This window comes from Cylas formicarius, unplaced genomic scaffold (genome assembly GCF_029955315.1).
Source record: "Cylas formicarius isolate icCylForm1 unplaced genomic scaffold, icCylForm1.1 PGA_scaffold_5__7_contigs__length_24384050, whole genome shotgun sequence".
Taxonomy (NCBI): Eukaryota; Metazoa; Arthropoda; class Insecta; order Coleoptera; family Brentidae; genus Cylas; species Cylas formicarius.
This window is the reverse complement of record NW_026844341.1, coordinates 17,821,121-17,843,723: the sequence shown is the minus strand read 5'-3', so window position 1 is coordinate 17,843,723 and position 22,603 is coordinate 17,821,121. Positions and strand designations below refer to the sequence as shown.

The following is a 22,603-nucleotide window of genomic DNA, read 5'->3' as shown; positions in this document are numbered from 1 at the left end:
AAAAAATCAACACTTTGGACGGACCCATTTTTCGCGTATTCTCTGCACCAAAATATTTTTCTGCGCCAAGCTGATTGACGTTTCTATGAAAGCAGTTGCCAGTTTGACCTCGAAACGTCAGCTGTGTCGCGACCGTCTTGATTTTACTGGGCAGAAATGGCGGCGCTATGTCCAGGTGTTCAGTATGGTTTGTCTTCGCAACAAAATTTCGGTGAACATAAAGACTTGATTTTCGTGAAACTGACGGATTCCGCTTTACGTGCAATAGAAGATTACATAAAAAATCAGGTGAGTGACTGGACCGTTCGCTATCTTTTATCGCTCCAGGGTAATACAATCTGTTGCCTTTCGAGTGAGAGATAATAGTCGCCATATTCAGATGACTTATTAACCTATTATATTTCAAAATCGTGTTTTTCTTTCGGCGTTCGGGGCTTTCCCGATCGATTTAGCGCGTCCGTGCGGAATAATTGTCGCGAAAAAACCCCGCGGTGTTAACGAATATCGTCTGCGAGCTCCCCGGCCACGTCAACATATTGTCTGATTTTTGCTCTGTTTTTGTTTGAAAAATTCGGACAAATCGGGGGTCGGGCTCGCGCAAAATACCCGACGTGGAAATTCTACGCGATCCTGCTGGAAACGGACTCGTTAACGGTGTTATTCGACGGTCATATAAGGATATGAAAGCACCCAGTCTCTCTGACAGGTCGTAACTAATAAAACTTTCCCAAACTAAACGAGTAAATTAGTTCGTTTGTCGAGATTTAGGTTAAAAGTTTTTCGGTCCCGAAAAAGAGGTCTTCGGGACGTCACTTAAAAGGTAAAACCACCCGTTTTCGAATTACCGCGAGCTTATTTACATACTCGTAGAAAATGGTTCCAGGAAACTATGGCGAAAATATTTCGAGATTTCGTATTTTAAATGCGAAACGCGGATCTTACTCTCGTCAGGCGCGTTTTCTCCGCCACTTTTCAATTAGAGGTTTATCCGACGTATCTTTTTTTTTGACAGGTTTCGTTGACGTAGTCGGCCGGTTGTTTTCCTTTCGTTATTTCGGTGTGCCAATTCTTTTTTCGTCACAGCCGCCTCGGACCGCGTAAATTACATTTCAATTGCAAAAATCGAGCGCGCGGCGGCGGCGATTTGAAAGTTTCGCCCGTTCTCAAGGTCGTCCGTTCGCGTGCGCTCTTTTCCGCGCGGAGCGGCCCGCGTTTTTCTTTTTTCCCCGAAGAAGTTTTTTGTTTTCGATTCGTGCACGCGCGCACGCAGATAAATGTTATCTTATCGCGCGGCGAGCAACGAACCCACCTGCGATTTGACGTCCGACGGATGACGTCACATGCCAGTAAATAAGTCCCGTCGCGGGCTCTCATTTTTGAAATTGACCGCGCGCTGCAAAGTGACGGTTATTTTTCGCAAACTACACGAAAGGGAAGAACTTTAAATAGTGATAGAAGGTATGAATAACGAAATGTTTACTTATATCGTAAAGGAAAATACTCCATATTATTTATGGTCGTGTTTGGGCCAATTTTGACTCACAATGTGCGTTACTTTCTATTAAATTTTTATTTTATTGAGGCGCAGGTAGTACCGACCGGTATTGGGGCTGTTTTTACGCAGCTTGGTCATTGTTATCTGCCTATAAACACTGGCTGTAGGTGCAGCAGTGGCGTGCGCGCGGTGAAAGTGAAGGATTTCTGCATCATCATATTCCCCCCTGCCATTTGTAACTTGTTACTTTCGAAAAATCTATGAAATCGAATTTTTCGAAAGTATACGCGCTCCTCACTAAACTCGAGATCTGCGGTAGGTCCTATGGGACCACCATTGGTACGGAAATGATAAGCGTTCTCCGTAGACGCTTCATAAAAACGCGAATAACTTCGGAACCGTTGAAGCCAGGATGCTGAAATTTTTCTCCTTTTAAATTGGCCACGAGATACATAAGCCTATAGGAAATGGCCGTGATTGGAAACTGGCATCTGTCTTTTTTTTGCGATTTTCGTCTGTTTTTCGTATATCGCTCTGAAACACGAAAAGTGTCTGAGATTTGCAGTTACCGATTACAAAATTGGCTCAAATATAGAGTTTAGTCCCCTAACAGAACCTATTGAAACTGGAGGGGAGTCGAGAAGTATTTTTAATAATTTAAAAACCGCATTTGAAGGTTCTCGAAAAAAAATTAATTTCTAAAAAACGGTATATACCATCAAAAAAATTCTTGAGCCAAAAGACGTGCTAGAACCGGATCAAAAACTTTTATTCTTGACGATTTTTTAAAAAAGTACAGGGTGCGTCGGTAATTTGCAAAAAACTGAAAATTGGGATTTCCTTATAAAGATAATTGACCATAACTAGGAGACTGTGATTCAGTTAAAACTTGTGTATTTAAGGTTTTCACCTATTTTATGTGGCTTTCAAGATATGCCGTGCTATATTAAAAAATGTAACATGTGTCTCAAATTTGCAGCTATCGACTTGAAATTTAGCAAAGAGGTAGAAGTTCACACCCATATTTAAATTGTTGAAACTGCGCCGTCAAGTATGGCAAAGTATTTTTTAAAAATTTTAGAATTTTTTTTTTTTGGGTTATATTGGTTTGGTCGGTTTAGACGATGTTGAGTCATCCTCATATATTGCAAAGCGTCGTAAGCTGGATGACCCTGCGAAATATATTATCATATATCAAGCGCAAAGGAACGATTCAGCTTTACAGGCCACTTAGTCGCAGCCAGTCTTTTTTTTCTGAAGAGCACAGCCAATATAGTACTTGTTTTTCTGAACAAAAATTCAGACAATAGACAATCAAAAATTACCCATTTTTCATCGAGCAAAAACTCCGTACAGAATTGAGAGTCATTTATGACACAGAATAATTTAAAGCAATTTCGGGACTCCTTGTACTTTCTGATTTTATTTCTCAAAATACCGAGCTAAGTGAAACTTATAACTCATAACGATTTTAATAACAATCCTTATGAATTCAGCTGAAGCTGAAGCAACCCTCAAATGGATAAAAACGTTTTTAAGAAATACCAATAAATCCCAATAATGAGATGTTCATTTTCAAAAATTATTATGTAAGTATTACTAGAGTTTGTTAGTTTATATATTTTAAATCATTTTAAATAATCCACTGCTTCTAGACTTTTTGGAGGCGACCCAAAAAAAAAAAATGTCGCCTCATTCTATAGCCGCCAATGCAACATTTTTATTGTACGCTACTGCTTTACCGGCACCAAGGATCCAATTCCAGAGAGGCGTGTGGCGCGATAGATGCTCCCTCGGGGGCCGTTAGCCGCGGGGTTGGGACTTGCGCCTCCGGGTAGTACCATCTGCTCAGGCAGGTAAATCATCACACCGCTCGCAAAATCGGAAAATTTGCGGTGCGGGGAGGCGGCGACACTATCCGGAGGTCGCCTCGCGCTGATTTTCATTCAAATTAATTTTAATCGACAAGCGGTCGTACGTGACGGTCTATGCAAAAGCGGTGACCCGGTTTCGCGGGTATCGAGGTTAGCCCCGCCCGTCGTCCGCCCGCCCGCCCTTGTCAATTCCGTAATTTAAATTCGAGATGGTATAGAGGAATACAGAAAAAACGATTTTTCTACTTCCGTCTGTAAAATGCCTAATTACACACAAATCTAGCGTGCTGGAAGCGTCAGTTTGGCACGTCAGTTTCGTTTCTCACGGATCCGAGCCACTTCGGACATTTCCGGGATTTTACCGCTCGGGTTTTGGGAACGATCGGAGATATTTCCCACGTTTTGAATTTTGACGTTTGTCAATTCTGAAGGTCATGTCGGTGAATGAATTCGTGTGCAAAAATGTACCCAAAAACTAATACATAGAAAAATGTTATGACAAGCTATAAGCTACAATTAAATTTAAAGTTAAATAAGCAACCTAACGTAAATATTTTGTGTGAATGGTACGAAATTTAGTAATGCGATAATCTGTTATTATTTTTAATTTGTTAAATTGCGATTTTTCCGTGACGGTCGTAGAAAAAGTATAGTAAGCAGCACGTTTGGTAAACTCTTTATCTCATTCGTTTATTGATGCTGTTATTATTGTTAATTTGTTAAGCCCAAAATTTTGTAATCCATAATCGCTTCAAATCCTCCGCTTCAAACAATAAGATGTATGTTTGAACAACCGACATGGCCGCGGACAGTTCATCAGCAGTTTTCAGCTTCTATGGGTCATTTTTTTTACAAATTCAACGAGACCTCTGGCGGAGAACATGTTAAACTATTTCGGCAGCGCGGCAGAGTTTATGTTTGCGTCGCATCGTTGTTTATATTGATATTAAAAAGTGCTTTTACGGATTCATCGGAGTGTTCGACATTAAAGGCAAAGCTTACCGGTTTCAAACCCAAAAACAAAACAAATTATACTGTTGACGGATGTCACTAAAGAAACATTAAATAACAATTATCCCAGTGAGAGCTTTGATGTAATTTATTCTTAAAAAAAACTGTAGAAATATATTTGCAATTTTCCGATAAAGCATGGGTGTCTATTTGACCATATTTAATTGGATATTAATTTCAAAAATGTTTTGGAAATAATGTTAAGGATTACATCCCACATATTTTAAAAAATAATTTAGGCATTCTGCAACAGCATTAGGTCGTCACTAACTTGCTAAGCTGCATTCATTCACTTTCCAATATTTTTTTCTGCTACAAAAATTCACCTTCGCAGCATACGTGATTTAAAAAAGCGCCAGCGTGGGAGCCATCGCAGCTACCACAGTTTTACTGCCATATACAAACTAACCAGAATTTTAATTCCTTAGAGGCTCTGCAAACAGAAGAATTTTGACAGAAGACAGACAGCGATAGAAATTGTGAAGTTGATTATTTTGCGTAGCAGTGAGTTTCTTTGTTTTTATTTTAACGTAGTTGCAGTGATTTTGCTTCTTTGAAAATAATATCATACGTAAGTACAACCAAAATCAAAAAAGTACCACCTCCTTATTCTCACCTCAAGCTTAATTTTTTGTTTCAAATTCTATTGATACATAATAAACATTGTTATTATTCCTGTTAGGGTATTCAATATGGTACTAACAATGAATCCATGCACCGCTTCTGAAATCCCGCTTAGCTAGTTAGCTAGCTAGTCCTTAAAGAACCTTAATTATTTAATACCTGGGTGAAGTTAACAGGGAACAAGAGGCTAATACAGGAGGTGGCTGATTTGTTAAAGATATACAGAAATTGCAGAGTATATGCAAAACATTTCGTGAATAATGAATGAGAAGTTAAGTTTAAGTCCCCTTAAGAATAATTCAAAATGCACATCGATAACTTTTGTATTATTGATTTTACTTTTCATAGCTTTTGAGTGCGAGCCTTCTCCTAGCTATGCAGGACAGTGGTTTTCTATTTTCGATTTCATATTTGAAATCGCTTATAAAGAATTGCCGCAAGTTACCGTATAGTCTGTTAGTTCAAATCAAAAAGTAACAAAATGGTATATAACTACTTATTACGTAAATTACTTCTGCTCCAATGTAACAGAAGAATGTTTCTAATAAATTAATGAAAAAAATAGGACATTGTCTATTTGTATGCTTAAAAAATGTTCTCAAAACTTCTAACATGCCAAATATTAAAAAATATATAGAAAAGATACTTACTTAATTTGATGTCCAAAAATTATTGCTGAAATTTCCATAAAAATGTTGACTTGGGGACTTGTTATTCTACAATAATAGTTATTATATATTATGAACCAATAAATTTTATTAATATTTATAATAAATATTTCCTGTTTTTCCATAGACTTATCCTCCAAATTCGACAGGAACGAATTCCTGAACAAAAAATCTCTTGAATTTTTTCCCCCAATATTTTTACTCATAAAATTCGCTTTTAGTTCCTTACATGGCACCAGATGCTGTTAGCGATGCTGTTTCTATTCTTCAAGAGTGACCAATATAATATTTGTCTATGCTTATCGATGCATTAGACGCTCTTTAAAATAAACAAGCAAGAAACTACCGTATAACACCGCGTACGCTTTGAACTTTAATATTATACGACCATAAGTACTTTACAGTACCTTAACCGCGTCAGTTTTTGCTGAGTCGAACTTCCTGACGTTTCTCCAATCATCCTGTTGGCTTCTTCAGAGTTTGACTGAAACTGTTTCAGTTCAGTTCGACTGAGCAAAAACCGACGCAGGAGGAATCCAGAAGTTTTGTAAAAAGTAACAACATTCTTGTTCTTGTATTTTTGTATCTTCTACATAATTCTTCGATTTGTAAACAACAACAATCTTTTTTGCGACTATAGATCATTTTCACGGTTAATGAAGATACTTCATAAGAGTCATTGAATTGATCATCGAACTAGGTGACGGTAGTAGCGATAGTGACGATTTTTAAGTGACTGATACGTTTTTATTATTATATTTTGTATGTTAATAATGATACTATGTAGAAATGTAATAAAATAGAAGTAGTAAAAGTAAAACACACTTTTTCCTGCTTGTTGGTGTAGGTAGATATATTGCGTGGTCGGTTGTAAGTATAACTGGCCGTAAGTAGCGTTAAATTTTTTCGGTTAACATGGGTCAAAGTTATTTCTCGCAAGTAAGGGGTAAAAAACGCCAAGATAATAGGTACAAAAGGTGCACTATCTCGTGACGTTATCAGCGTCGCGCCTCCGGTACATTTTTTTTTTCAATACGTCTTCAAAATGTCAAGGAGAGGCGCGATCTCGGCGGGCCGTGTGACATTTCACCGGGTTCTCCCGTTTGGCACGTAGAGCGGAGTACGTTGCGACGACCTTGACCCGGGCGAGTACGACCGCAACCATCGGACCACCACGGTTTCGGCAGCTGCCGCGGCACGCGCGGCAACGGCATCGTCGCATTTCACCGGAAGTGTCCGGCCGATCAATCGGCTCACACCTGGACTTAGACTCTGTAACTTGTATTCCTAAGCGAAAGAGATGCAGACGCGAAGAAAAACCGTCGTTACATACCGAGGTTACTCCGTAAGCTTTTCTGTAGACTTCTCGGCTATCATTCGTCAAGATTCGTTTCGTAGGTCGGGCACCGATATTTAATTTAAATTAGCATAAAACATAGAGCAGAATAACCGCGTTACAGGTAGGTATTTCTTATGTTGGTATTCTATGCTGAAACCTCTTGGGACATGAAAATTTTACAAATTTGTGTTCATTACGCCAACTTAAATTTTGAGTCATTTACTGCATAAGGAGGAGAAACGACGACGGATCTCAAATCTACAAATAGCAAGAAGGTTATGAGAAATATAATTTAGTCTGCAATAGAGGAGATTCTTTGAGGTGTTAAATAAGGAGCCACTTCTCAATGGGGTCCTACCAAAGGAATGTGGGCGAAAAGTACTTGCGTGCAGTCAGTCAACAGACTCTCAACAACTGTCTAATCATTGGATCTGTTTTCCCCAAGCTTAAATTAAAGGAGCAATTATTGGCTGTATAGATCATCACACCGCATGAAAATGCGGTGTGATGATGATGTTATGTCAGCAGAAAAGGATTTCTGGAAGGAAAAGGATAACTGGACGCCACAGATCAATAACTGACGCATTTATGTGGCGTGCTTTGCTGATTGGAAACTCAATATGCTGCAGATGAGCTCTACATATTTTTATTTTCTTCACTATGTATAGTATGTGATATATCAATCAATGTTTGTGAATGAATATGATAAAAAAATATATATATTTTAATTATATTTGTTTCCTTCATTCGGGGTGAAAGGAATATATTGGTTGTTAGGGGATTCAGGATATGCATTACAACCCTGGGTCATGACTTGTGACAAACCCGAAGTACTGAGGAAAGATGCATGGTGTTTTTAAAACTTTAGATGCACAATAGGGTGCGCAAACTATGTTATACTCCTGGCAAAAGTTGGCAGGACTATTTATACATCTGCGGTTTTACGGTTTAAATAATCAGAACTCCTAGTTGTAGCATTTTTATTATTTTTTAATTGCACAATGAAACTATTTACAAAAAAAATATTAACACAGAAAATAAAACTACAATATTGCAGGAACAGGAATTGATTTAACGTTTTACATAACACACAATAATAATAATATATAGTAGCATATGAAGACACTTTTAAATTTAAAAAATTGTTTTGACTCCAACCTCTTCAATAATTGTGAAAACAAATCATTGTGTCTTTCTTTATTTTGACATACTTCGAGTAAACCAGGTTATATTATACTGAAGGGCAGAGACACACATCAGTAGCCCTGACTTTCAACCAACAAAGTAACTACGTTTAAAATAGTTCAAAGAGAGAACACACTAATATTTCACCAAATTCCTTGGATATATTTTAAAAATTATGAATGAAACCGACCAATAAATCATTTGGTACTTTGGTATTTTGGCCAATAAAACAAAACCATCATGAAATTCAACTACAGTATTCGTGAGAACACTCACCCTTAAGTCTTCGCAATTTTACGCAATGCAAGAATGCGAATACACGGTTAACCGAGAAATGCCGGAAAGATATTTCTTCAAACCATGTTTATTATAAAATGACGCATTTGTACTAATCAAATTTTGATAGAGCGAAGGGCGAGAAATGCGGTTTTAAGGAAACATCCGGCTCTCAAGTGGTTGCAAAAATTTTATACGGCAGCTTAAAAAGAATTCGTATTACAAAATAATTGACAGCAGTGATCTCTATCTCTACGGGTGGTAGGTAAAGTTCGCCTCACGATCTACCGTTTTTACGACATAATCCCGTATTTAACTTTGGTAAATTTTTATGAAAGTCTACCTCGCTTGGGTTTCTCTTGGTAGCCCTCAATAAATAGATTCCACGATGACGTTCCAGAACCGTGGTTGGGTGCTTCGTGCATACAAATAGGTGAGCTACCTCGATTATTATTAGTCCAGAGAGTGAAAAATCCGTTTTTACTCTAAAATGTCTATAATAAATGTAAATGAAGGAGTATATTTAGCTATAAACAATATTACAATATTTATTTAAAAAGAAAAGTTATTCTACATCAAAATAATCACTATCTTCGCTGGACTCGTCCCCCACATTAATAATTAATTGTGCCACTAGTCGATTTGAGTAAAAATTTTCTTCTTCGATGACATGTTCTACACATTTTTTTCAACTAGAAGTAGATATTTTTTCTACTTCACTTCTAATTAATTCTATTGTCCCAGAACTAAATTTCGGCGAGGTGTTGTTTCTTTTTAAACTGGACCTCAGTTCTATCGGAAGTTTTCTTTTATAAAAATTGGAGTTTTACGTTAGATAGAAATATCGCAGAAAAAAATATTGTATTTGACTTGCTTTTCTCAATTCTCAACTCTTTATTAACATATCCTCCAATAGATAAGTTAATGAGCTAGTCACCTGTAAGGGAACATTTATATTTTTGGACGGTTTGGCACAGATTACCGCCAAATCGGTAGGATAGTGACGTCAGTCTCTAGACAACCGTGGTCTGTGGCGATAATATTTACTGACTATTAATAATTTGCGTTTTTTCTGTTTCAGAACAAGTTCGCATATCAGAACCCGCACATAAGGTTCCTAGGAAACGAAAATGGGGTGAGTGAATTATTATTATTATTATGTCTGTCGGCCACGTAACCGAAATTTTAAGATCTCGCAATCTCGCGGCAAAACGCGTCGAAATGACTTTCACTCGGGCGGCCGGGTCGTCGTCGCGCGGCACTGTGTTTACTTTCGAATTTTTTTTTCTTCGAATTGAAAAAAATGCGAAAACACCGCGACCTTCGGACTGGACAAATCGCGCGCTAATTCCCGTCAAACCGTATGGAGGGTAGGCAACAGCGCTCTCACTTCTCGCTTGCTCGTGACGCAACGCAACACGTGGCTTTTTAATCTTTTTAGGCTCTTATCCGGAGCAATTCTAAATGATCCTGAAGTTAAAAAAAGCGTAGAATAGAAATATAATAACGTTAAACCCTATTTAAAAGCTTCACTTGTGAAGGCGCTCTCTGTCAAGCTCGGTCTAAAACTACTCTCTCGCTCTCTAAATGCTCTGTCCGAAAACTTCATCTCTAAAAGATGCCTAAAAGGTTTTCTCTAAAAGCTCTAATTAAAAACTTCACCTCTAAAAGCTCCACCTCTCTAATCTTCCTAGCTCAAAGCTCTCTGTTTCTCTACCTCTCTCCCTCCCTAACTCCCCATCTCTCCCTCCCCCTCCCTCCCTCCCTCTTCCTCGCTCCCTCCCTCTTGCTCTCTCCCTCCCTCCCCCACCTCACTCGTAAAAGATCACTTTCTCGGAAGACTACATTACAACTTGAAAAAGTCCAAAGCTTCGTGGATTTCAAATAAATTTATAAGCTTACTATTGTAATAGGGGTCTCGCGTGTTAAATAGCATATTTCCCGCCAAGAAACGGCGCGGTGTGGACGGGGCCTGCGGGCGTGACGTACGCGCGATCGATCGTCGATGACATTTTGGAACGCTGGTCGGCCGCGTTGACCCGTAAACTATCCCGCAGTGTTTCGAACAATCCGTTCGTTAGGTCTGTAATAATAAAAGGTCGCCGACGAAGCGCATCTCGCACAAGTAGGCCCCCGCAAATCCCGGATTGTGAACGGGACGGCATTTTGAGAAAATACCTATCGTTTCACAGATCTTTCACTGGATTGTACATTTCTGTAAATTTTAATTTTTTGTGTTCCTCTCTAGGAAGTAATTTCAGAACCTGTCCCGTAAAATTGACGTCATTATTGTCTTTTTAGATATAAGATATCATCGTCTGTACCGTGCGTTGTAAGTTTCTTGTTTTTAGAGATGTCGAGGTAAACAAGAAAGAAACAAAAAGTAGGGCTAGTAGCCAAGTTTTTTTCCAAGTGACGTATAAAACAAAACACTATCAACTTTCTGACATACAAGTCTACATCATATTTTTTTAAGTGGAACGCCGTGTATATTATATACGTGTTTAATAGAATATCTTATTCCGATTACAATGATGTAACACACAATTTATATTTGATGAACTCTTTTTGACAAATCAGAAAAAATATAAAATTTTTATATAATTTCAAACAGTGCTCTGACAAATAAAAATATGTTTATGTTTGACACATTAGTAAGTGGTTGAATTATTGCCCAAAGGAGCGATACGCTTCAAGTATACTTTCTGCATAATAAAAGTGCAATCGCAGCTCCTTCAAAACAAATATTTCCAAGGCTGGCAGAGAAATTTGCAGAAAACGGTAACGTATTTGCTCAACCGGTATGCCGGAATCATAATGTTTTAAACGAAGAAAATAAATCAAACATATTAGCATCCTATGAAGCACATCCAGTTTCCAGCATATGAAGAGACGGATATGTCTCGGGGATCAATCCACTCAGTTTTAAAAGAATATAATTTAAATTTCGTACTCAAAAACTAAGTACAGAACAATGGCAAGTGATGATGCAGATTCGTTCGGATTTTTTAAATAGACATAATGAGGATAATAATTTTTTGAAAAACATTTTATGGACTGATGAAAGTGCGTTCACACAATAGACAAAATACGCGATATCGGTCTTTGGTGTCGTAGATGGGCGTATTTTGGGTCCGATAGTTATTGATCAAAAGTTAACTGGAGATCATTATTTGCAACTCTTAGAGCATCAAATAGAAAAATATATAGAAAATTTACTCCTAAATATATCAGCGCTTGTTATATGGCAGCAAGACTATGTCCCTCCTCACAATATCGCAGGGGTTGGATAGCGAACTATGGATTGGCCAGGCAACGGCCCCGGCTTAACTTTAATGGATTTTTTCTTTTGGGGACACATAAAAAAAATCACGTGCATAGAACTCCTTGTAGTAATGTCGTGGAACTTCGGCAAAAGATTTCAGAGGCAATCATTCAGTTAAGAGACAATTCGGAAACGGAACAGGAACAGGAAAATGGTGGTCTCATACAGCAGTATTTAGAATAGTTCATTTTTTTTAAATTCTAGTTTGTTTGTTTCGTTTTTCTTGTACTTTAATTTGTAAATAATTATTGTTGCTGCAGTCAGTCACGGCACTCTTTGAAATTTTATAAAAATTTCCAATTTTTGTCGATTTGTCAAAAACCAGTGGACTGAAATATAAAATGTGTTACATCATTGTAATCGTGATAAGATGTTCTGCTAAACATATATGTAATATACAGGGTGTTCGATTAAAAAAATATGACGTAGGCTTATATGTGAGAAAAACTGAGAGTGTCTACATTTTGTCTTTTTGTTTACCTCGATATCTCTCAAAAAACAAAAAAGTTACAGCCAATTAAAACGATAAGTTGAACCCACGGTACGTTTCGCTGAAGATCTTTATTTTTGATTACTCACTTCGATTTGGATCGCGTTACCTCGCACGTTAGATATTTATGGTTAAAATAAATGTGTAGCCCCCTACGTTTCGTTTTTTGGATGCGCAGGAGCTATCGTTCCCGTCGCAGCACCACAACGCGGGATGCGTGTCGTTCAACTTCGCGATGTCCTCGACCGCCGACATGGAGGGGCCCGGGGGCAGTTTCGAGTGCGTCCACGGGACGCCGCCCCGCGGGCCCCTCGAAAACTTGGGCTCGATACCGTACAAGATAAGGGTGCACGCGAACGAGGACGTTTACGAGGCGACGCGGAACCGCATGAACGAGGTCGAGGACAAGTACAAAAACAAGTGGTGAGTGTCGTCTTGACATGGGCGGGGCGTACCATCGTCTACTCCCGATCCGGGTGTATATATAGCGTGTCCCACTTACTATCTGTACACCCTTGAAATCTTTGTTTATGCATCAATTTTGATTTTTTTTTTATTGCCTAGATATCTGAAAAATGCACTAAAACCTTGTGTTTCTTTTTACATCATTGCCAACTAGGACTATTTAACAGAAGAGAAAAGTACTATTAAAGATAGAGATACAGATAGCTTTATTTCCATAAGACTTGGGTTACAAGTATTAGTATTATTAATAACTTAATAATAATAATAATAATAAATAATGTTAGATAACCTAACGAATACGTATTAAAAGGTGTCATGAGAAAGAAAATCCTTTATATTGTAATAGGTAATTTGTTTTTAAGAATGCATTTGAATTTTGTTTGACTATCTCCTTCAGTTCCGAAAGGCAATTTATTATAAATTTTTACAGTCGAGTTAAGTTTCGGTCTTAAATCGTATTGAATATCTGAGTTTCTTGAGAGCATATGAAGATTAGAGTTGCGCAATTTAGTATGTACATACTAGGAAGTGTCGATAAAGAGTGGAAATAGGTCCCGACATGAAAAATTCCAGGACTTAAACAGTATAATCCGTGAAATGCGTTTCTGCATGCTAAAGACTTGCTCCGCGGGTGGTGAACATCCTCAACAAACCACGGCGTAGTTGAGACAGGGACAGGGACCTTAGAAAAATAGTACACTTTTAAGGGGATAGCGGAGCCTCCATATGACAAAGCAATAAACGTTTTTTGAGAATGTGATCCACCTGTTCGAACCAGGAGAGTCTCGAGTCTACATAAACACTTTTCTGCTGGATTGTGCAATCCTTGAAGCGTACTAGTAACTTTTATTGAAATCCCGTTTTGAAATCTTATTAAAGAGAAATTAAACGGTTTTTTCATATATCATCGACTACGCACCCAGGTTTTTGAAACGGAAAATCGAGATATATTTTTAGAGATTTTTTTCAAATTGAAAGTGACAGCAGATTCGTGTTCAGCACCACCTAAAAGTGACTAAACCAATGACCAATTTTTTTAATGTTTTGAAAAAATTAATATCGCCAGTTTTGTAAATTACGATTATTTTGTATATGATTTTAAGGTCTTACAAATTTTAATTATACAAATTTCAAAAATAATGTTTGAAAAAGTCTTTTTAAGGAACATTTTTTTTTAGTATCATCTTAAAACAATAAGTCGTAGTATTCGAAAGGTGCAATATTCGGTTTTGATATTCATTGTTAGATGAGAATTAAAAATCCTTCTTAATTAAAAAAATACAGCGTTGTAAAGTCTGTTTAGTTCACATCTAATCTTCCCTAATCATATTTAATTTTAAAAAAGTCGTTGGTGCCTTTCAGTGAAATCTATCCAACAAAAAGAATTATCAGAATTGAGCCGTAAACAAACATTCTACAGGAGTAATGCTTAAACGAGGCGCCCCCGATATTTCGACCATCCTGTATAGTTAAGTTTTATGTAGTCCCGAATAAGAATTCGTAGACACTTTATTCTTAAAGAAATTCCTAATAGTCCTTCTCGATGTTAGTTCAGATTAAAAGAAACTTCTGGTGCGTTTTTGGGTGGGGCGCAAACGATATTTCAAACGCCCTGTATTAAAGCTTAAAAATTGGTATTGTTAAGTTCTAAATACTGCTGAATAAGAATTCGTTACCAATTTATTAAAAAAAAATCCCTAAAAGTACTTTTCTCTTCTCCCCTTTTTGTAAAGTAATCTCAGTTGGCCACGACTTTAAGTTGAAGCAATAAGCAAAACAAGATTTTAGTGCATTTTTCGCAGACTTACTCAACAAAAAAAAATGTCAAAATCAAACCGTAATCAAACGATGATATTTCAAACACCCTCTATTGAAACATTATAAAAATTGGTGTAGCTGGGTTCTAAGTACTACTGACTAAGAATTCGTTGCTATATATATTTTTTTAATCCCTAATAGTACTTATCTTTTCTCCCTTTTTTTGTAAAACAATGTCAGTTGGCTATGATTTTAAGTTGAAACAATAACCAAAACCAAAGGTTGTATAAGTTTTAAGTAGGATACACCTATTCCGTCCTACTCCCAACGTACTCAAGCACGTACAAAAACGTGTGGTCGTGTGTGTGTGTGTCGGCAGCACGCGCGAAATCAAACCGAACCAGACGGACATCGGGCGCAAGGTCAAGGTCAAACAGATGGCGGCATCGCGGGCCCCGCCCCCCGCGCAGCGCACCGCGTCGTCGTTGCCGTCGATGCGGGATAGCCTGTTGAAGCACGGTTCTGCGCCCCCGTCGTCGTACCAGCCCCCGCCCAAAGCGCCGCCTCCGCAGTCCGTGACGTCGTTCCAGCCGACGACGGCTACTCACTCGTCCGTATCGGGGGGCGGAGCGTTCTCGAACGGCCTGGGCAGCAATCACGTGAGCAGCTCGCAGCGGGCCGCCGCCGCCGTCACCGCCGCCACCGTCCAGCACAACAAGAAACCGTCGGTGCCGGACGTCGCCAGACGTCCCTTGAGGTAGGTCGAAGGGCGGTACTCACTCATTTTGAATTGAACGATCTCCAGGACATCTTTTCAGCTGCATCCCTGAAAGACTGTTTAGCCCTTTCAGTACGGCGACTCCCCCGAAAAAATATGCCTTTAGTGCGGACGGATATCGGCTCTACACGGCAAAATGTTTATATATATATATATATATATATATATATATATATATATATATATATATATATATATATATATATATATATATATATATATATATATATATATATATATATATATATATATATATAATAAATATGGTTTTAAACAGCAAGATCGGTTATTTGGACGGTAAACATATTTTTTAATTTCAAGAATAGACAAAAAAAATGAATGTAGTTATTCTATTGGAAAAAATTACCTTTTTAAAACCGAGCAAACAAAGCCTCTTCTTCTTTTTGTGGAAGTAGCTCGCGGAAGTGCCGCTGTGTTAATCGTCTATTACCAAGGTCATAATATGGCAATATAAATTCTTCTGCTTTATATGTAAAACGAAAATCACATTTCTGCTGGAGCATCCAACAGAAATAGGTCCGGCTTATCATCTGGAACGTATGGGAGTACTGGTGTTTCATCAATACCGTAGGAATGCCTCAAATGATAGTAAAGCACCCGAAGAGCTGCGTTATCCCGGTAGATGTAGCTCGAAACCGCGTGTGCCCGTAATCAGTGTCCATCAGTGTCCACACTGCATCGATGTTTTCTTGGACAACCACCAATTTTGGACGACCTTCACCATCCTTAAGAAAACTGCGTGAAGTCCGAAAACCGGCGATAAACAGTAGTCCTAGATGGTGCTTAACTCCAAAAGTCGAATTAAGTGCATCGATACATTGTTGTTGAGTTAGTACACATCTAAAGTTGGAAAAAATTGTTGCACGAAAATGCTCCCGATTAAGTTCCAGTTTTAACAATCACAATTTTTTTAATTTATCATAAGAAACACAAACAACACTATTTCACCAAAACGTAACTGAGCATATAAAAACCTCAGTCGCCATATGGCAGGATTAGTTTATGAAAATCCCGAAATATAAATGGCAGCTCTCGTAGTACTGAAAGGGTTATATTTTTCCTGGATAACGTCCCAAAACATGGACCAATTTTGCTTTTCGCACAGGGAGCGACTGATCCAGCTGCTCGCGCTGAGGCCGCTCAAGAAGATCGAGCTGCACGACCGGCTGACGAAAGAGGGTGTCCGAGGCTCCAACAGTATGACGACCGTGCTCAAGCAGATCGCGCACATGAAAGACAACTGCTACCACCTGAACCGGAACGTGTGGAACGAGGTGAACGACGAGTGGCCTTTTTATACGGAGACTGAGAAACAAGTGCTTAAGAGGTAGGGGCAGGGGAAAGGGGCGGCGCGGTAGAAAACCTACACCGTCGCGTTCCAGGCGCAAACCCCAGAACCTGACGCCGCCCGGTGGCAGCGACGGCGGCAGCTCGGGCAGCGGCCAGTCCCCTACCAGCACCCATCCCGGCTCCCCGCCCCTGATCACTTCGTCGAACGGCGCGAAACGACCCGGTTTCCACGAGGGCGCTGACGGTTTCCCGTACAAGCGGCAACGCATCGCCCACGGTAGCGGCAACAACACCAAATTCCCCGCGGCGGCGGGGCTTCCGGCGCCTCCCGCCGACACCCATCCGGTCGCTACCTACCCGCCCAGGCAGCAGCAACAGTCGGAATTTCCCGCATACCGTCAGTCCGACCAGGCGTACAGCCGCTCACCGATAGAGCAACAAAATAGCCAGCGGAGACCCGCGACGGACCTGCGAGACGCGTCCAATATGAACCCCCGCAGCAGGGAGTCGCCCACCACCAACGGCTACCACCACCTGAACGGCTACGACGTCTCGCCCGACGATGACAAGAAGCGGCAACAGTGCTGCGATAGCCTGACGTACGGCGTGGCGCGAGACAAACCGTCGTCGTTCAGAAATGGGTAAGTTTAACTTTCAATTCATCGTGCCCTCACACGTTTCTTCTCCCGAACACAGCCTCGAGGTGCCTAGATGGCAGTCACGCTCATCTTAGACTGAGAGAGCTCATTTTTTAGTCCAGCAAACTTCCTTAATACAGGCTCTCTAAGTTTAGTTTTCGATACATTACCGTCTTCTGTCAGGTCCCCCGTGAACAACAGGCCTCCCCAGCTGACACCGCCGAACGGCACGCTCAAGGACAAGGATCGTCGGAACGGCGGCCACAGGGTGTCTTCGTCGTCGTCCAGTAGTCAGCGGATCGCGAGGGTTAGTCCCGACAGTCAGACGGAGGTGCTGACGACGGATCCCCAGTCCGTCCGCCCGACGAAGCTGGACAAGGTCGCAGGCGCGACGGCCGACGACTTCGACTTTCCGGATTACAAAACGTAAGTAGGGGAGGGAACGCCCACATGGCGCGAACGGGGGTGGGGCAATGACGTAGGAACAGAACCAGCGGGACGATTTCATACCGGCAATGTATGGGAGAGGGAGGCGGGTAGCGTCGTACTTTCTATACCTATACGTACTTTCTTTTTAAATCCGGCGATAACTCGCAAGTCAACAATTGTAAACTCATCAGTATCCCTAAAATGTTCGAAAGTTTAATCTGCGACTATTTATCTGCTGACCTTAGAGGTTGCTTTATTGACCAACAATTTGGATTTATCCCTCATCGCTCCACTGAGCTAAACTTGCTTACGATTACAGATTTTCTGCTGGAATCATTAGAAGAGGGCTTTCACATTTGATAGAGTAAATCCTTATATAGGACTCGAGGACGACGAGTACTCAGAATTGGAAATTTCTCTCCAACTTACTTTTATACTTTATTTTTTATAATCTACTGCATTCAAATTCTCATGTTATGTAAGATTGGGCTTCAAAGTAACGTAAGTAAAATTACGTTAAATGTAACTTGTGTTTATTGCAGCTCTCACTTCCCCTGCTGGATGTCTTATAAAATTGTAAACATTCAAAACAATTTGTTTAGCATCCGAAAACAAATAGATCCGTTTTTTTATTTGCTGAGGTATTTCGTCTTCTAAATTGTCATTAGGTCCTACTACCATCTCCACTTCGGCTACAAATTCTGCGTTGTTTTCCATGTCTTCATTCCACGGTCTCCACTTTTTAAATTGTTAAAAAACAGGAACTTTCAAAAAATGTTTAATTGTAAGATTCTAATAACTATTTATCTGTATTCTTGTGACTTACCTTTATCTACCGCGAATATAATCTATAGTCTTCAAAAAGACTGTTGTTGTTTACAAATCGAAGAATATAAGAAGAGGAATGTTGTTAATTAACAGGCACACAAGACCAAAATGATTTTTTTCAAACTTGTAAGATAAATAGAGTACAAGTACTTACCCTTTAAACTATCCAGTGAAAACAGCCTGGCAGGGTCAAAGCTTGAGAATCAGGTACATAAATACGTACTTACTGGAAGGATCACATTCAAATACCTCCATACGAACATATTGCAATTTAGATTAAACTCTTAAAAAAGATAAATATCACCTAATGTCAAAATAAACGGTTCTCCTGATTCGAAAATAACCCGCAGCATCAATGCTTAATCAAATTTGAAAAGGTCCACTTACGTTTCAAATAAGTTTCTACAAACATTCGTTACGATCCATCTCAGGCAAGACCCACTAGCAGAACAAATATCTGTTGGGATGTGTTTTAACCACGGTTCTGCGAAGGTCTGTGGTTAAGGTACTGTAAAATATTTGAAACGTCAAAGCAATAAATGCATTATATTTTTGGTCGTATTATATTAAACTTCAAAGTGTAGGCGGTGTTGTCAGTAGTAATACAGTGAGCTTCGAAAATAGTGAGCAGTCTAGTTTCCTGCTTGTTTATTTTAAAGAGCATCTAATCGATCGATAACGTCTAATTGTGACGTACCAAGAAGCATATGTTGGTTACTCTTAGAGAATAGAAACAGCATCCCGAATACCATCTGGTATATTGGTCGTACAATAATGGTTTGGGCTAAAAAAAAAAACTCGAATCTTGGAGAAGAAGAGAGTCTTCTCGCTACACAGTTGCGTTTCTTTCGTGTTGCAGACAGTACGTTACCATAACGAGCAGGGAACAGCGGCGGCGTTACAAGGCGGACTTTAACGCGGACTACGCGGAGTACAGGGACCTGCACGGCATCGTCGACAAGGTCTCGAAACGGTTCGTGCAGCTCGAGGAACGGCTGAAACAGGAAGGGGAGAACAGTCCGAGGTACAAGGTGGGACGACGTTCGCGGTTTTCGTTTCTTTCGCTTTCATTTCGTGTTTTCGGCCCGCAGGATATCAAGAAGCAGGTGGTGCGCGAGTACCAGGAGAATAAGAAGGACGCGGAGCATCAGCGCGCGAAGAAGCGCTTCCATTACTTGCACGAGAAGCTGTCGCACATCAAACGGCTGGTCAACGAGTACGACCAGACGATGGTGGGCGTGACCGATTGTTAGCGCGGTGGCGGGGCGGGGCGGGAGTTGTCGAAGCGTTTCCAAAAAAAAAAAATAAAGAGAAAATTGAAAGCGACGGTGGCGAGTTGATCGCATACTCGGGAAGTTTTTGTTGGCCAGGAGTTTTTGTTACGTTTTCTTTTCTTTTTGGGTTGCCCGCCCCTTGGCCGGGGCAGTTACCCACTCGTTAGTACGGAATTGTTAAGTTTTTATTTTGCCGCAGGAAACCGCGCGCGCGCGCGCAGATCTCTTTCATTTTCAAGCTAAGTTCGGGAAGATTCAAGGAGCAAAGATAAAAAAATGGGTGGTTCAAAAAAAAAAAAAACAACTTTAAGTTGGGGGTTCACGTATGTCATCATTTTCATGGAAATACCAAGTTGAGTACTATTGTCGTATTATTTTGTTTATTCTCTTAATAAAATACGATATTATGTAGGTATATATTTTTTTCCAAAGGTTGTTAACGAACGGGCAAAAAAATGATTTCGAAAACCGAAATTTTACTATTTTACAGAATTTGCTAATAAACGTGACTTTACGAAACAAGCAGGTTGTCCTAAAAGTATCAAAGTTGGATTTTTTTAAATGGAACTAACTCTCTGAGCTGTTCTAAATAATTAGAGTTTTGTGAAAATGTAATGTGATTTTAATTTGTCAAATCATTACATTATGTCAGCGAAATTTGCGGCAGACAATAATTTATATCTCAATCATAAAATGCTGCGCATCTTATACAGGGTGGTAAGAAAATGTATCCTAATCCAATAACAACTTTAAGTTGTTATACATTGATTTGTTTAAATGAAACACGATTTTTTAACCTTCAAATACTAGTTATGTACTCGAAAAATTAAAATTAGGTTATCTTTTGTCAAAAATCGAATTATTTGAAAGTTTAGGTGTTATAAATTATTTGAAAGAATACAATACAAAAGAATACAACTTTAATACTTTTAATACTTTTCGGACAACTTGTATAGTATGAAACTGATTTTAAAAAGTTACCATAATCGGACTTTACACATCCCAAAATTAATCCTTTTCCAAAACCTTGTGTTTTGGCCATAATATTCCTTGTCATTTCCAAGATTTTTTCGGGTGAGTTGTCAATATTTTTTATCTTAAATCAATACTTTTTAAAATTTCTTATAATAGTATTATCTCGTAAACCAAGTCGCCGATGATGTGGTGAATAACGAAGGTTATCGATAAAATAATACTCAAGAAATATCTCGTTTCATGACTAACTCAAAATTGAAATTAGAGGAGGGCTGCGACCGTATGGATTTTTACTGACCCAACCAAGTGGCCGAAAAAATGTCGAATATGACGGGAAAAAAAATGCGAAATTAGGTTTTCTTCCTTGCGGGAATGGTCAGCATCACACACCTACATACACACCTTGCTCAAAGACAAATGTGATACGTCAAAATGTATTAAAAAAAAAGATCGCCAATATGGACACGTGGCGAGCCCCTAGCTAGCTATGTTTTCCTGGTTTCAAGGGAAGGGGAGGGGTGCGTGTTTTCCTAGGGTGGCCACGACGGGCCAGTTTCGCGAAATACTCAATACTGGTATTACTCCGTTGGCATGCCGACCGCTAGGAATTGGGGTGAAACCCGACCAATACCACGACAGATAGTTTAATTGTTAATTTTGTCCTTTTTATTTATTGTTGAATTATATACGTAAAATCGTGCTCACTTTTTTTCCCCCCATTTTGTGTACATATAGCAGTGGCGGGCGAACACTATAGGAGAATTTTTACAGAGACGTCCCGGGAACATTTATATATATTTTTTTTATTGTTGACACTTATGACGTTATACATGTTTACGACTATTTTTTTTTATTATTGCTATTGTTGCCGCTGCGGTTGTGAGCAATAAGCGGCCCATCGGATTTTTTGCGAAATTGTTGTTGGTATTAGACCGCAGGGGCGGAGGGGATCCTAGCGCCAAAGTGCCCCAAAGCGCTATATTCTAAATATAGGTGTCTTGTTTGCGCAAAAAACCGACAGCCAGAGGGGAATTTCCAAAAAAATAGAGCGTTAATTTTTTTTTGTGCGGAAATTTCTCCACTGTCGTTTTTTCCACGCTATATATAGCTCATTTGCCATTGTTGTTACGGTCCCGACGGTTTTTTTTTTTTTGGGTAAAAACGATTTCGGTTGTGATTGTACATAGTTTTTGATTTACGATGACGACCTTGGCACGTCCTTGACGCATCATGTTTACATTTTATGACGTAAGGGCAGCGTCGTCGGGCCGCGGGTGTCGAAAAATAAAAATGGGAGTAGTTAAATTAGGAGAGATTGTGCCCGCAGCCCGCGGCGCTGCCCTCCTATTATACCACGTGTATCTATATTATTATATTACTACGATTTAGAGAACATATATATGAATATATGCTTAATCAATCCTTCTAGCTTTACACTATTTTTTTTTGTGAAATCCGAGCATTTACGAAAATGTAAAAAAAAGGAAATAAAATACGTGAAAATTGTGTAATTTCATTATAATCTATAGGGGTTGTGTAATCGACGCACTTTGTTTCTGTTGTTTATGGGTTCCCGCCCTCTTCTGTCTTCAGCAATTCAAACGTCCAAAACTCGCGCTTCGAGGGGGCGCGGGCCCGCCGATGACGCAGCCACTTAACAGACGTGTAAATATCGTTTTAAACCACCCCGCGGAGTCGTCAATGTCGGAAATGAGGCAAAAACGAAGTGGCTTAGTTTTGTATGGACCCGTATATCAATTTAAAAAAAAATGTATTTTTTTTTTACCTATATTCAATATAATTACCTATATCAAAGCATCCGAACCAGGCGTTTCATTAATATGAACCTTTAAACGAAGG

The 22,603-nt window shown here is 39.4% G+C and overlaps 1 protein-coding gene across 1 annotated transcript; it reads left to right on the top strand.

Moving 5' to 3' along the window:
- The first annotated feature begins 107 nt into the window (after positions 1 to 107).
- Positions 108 to 22,567, top strand: LOC132701880 (RNA polymerase II elongation factor Ell). Its single transcript, XM_060670134.1, has 9 exons — positions 108 to 288; positions 9,554 to 9,607; positions 12,466 to 12,710; positions 14,890 to 15,267; positions 16,415 to 16,636; positions 16,692 to 17,240; positions 17,421 to 17,663; positions 19,354 to 19,525; positions 19,586 to 22,567. The coding sequence occupies exons 1-9, from the start codon at positions 157 to 159 to the stop codon at positions 19,745 to 19,747; spliced, it is 2,157 nt and encodes a 718-aa protein (XP_060526117.1). The 5' UTR covers positions 108 to 156; the 3' UTR covers positions 19,748 to 22,567.
- The last annotated feature ends 36 nt before the right edge of the window (positions 22,568 to 22,603 follow it).

What these genes read in the sequence shown, in the direction of transcription:
- LOC132701880 (XM_060670134.1), top strand. Translation starts at nt 157, where the DNA reads ATGGCGGCGCTATGTCCAGGTGTTCAGTATGGTTTGTCTTCGCAACAA. An exon ending in AAGATTACATAAAAAATCAG is followed by an intron (nt 289 to 9,553) that starts GTGAGTGACTGG and finishes TTTCTGTTTCAG; the next exon opens with AACAAGTTCGCATATCAGAA. An exon ending in AGAACAGTCCGAGGTACAAG is followed by an intron (nt 19,526 to 19,585) that starts GTGGGACGACGT and finishes TTCGGCCCGCAG; the next exon opens with GATATCAAGAAGCAGGTGGT.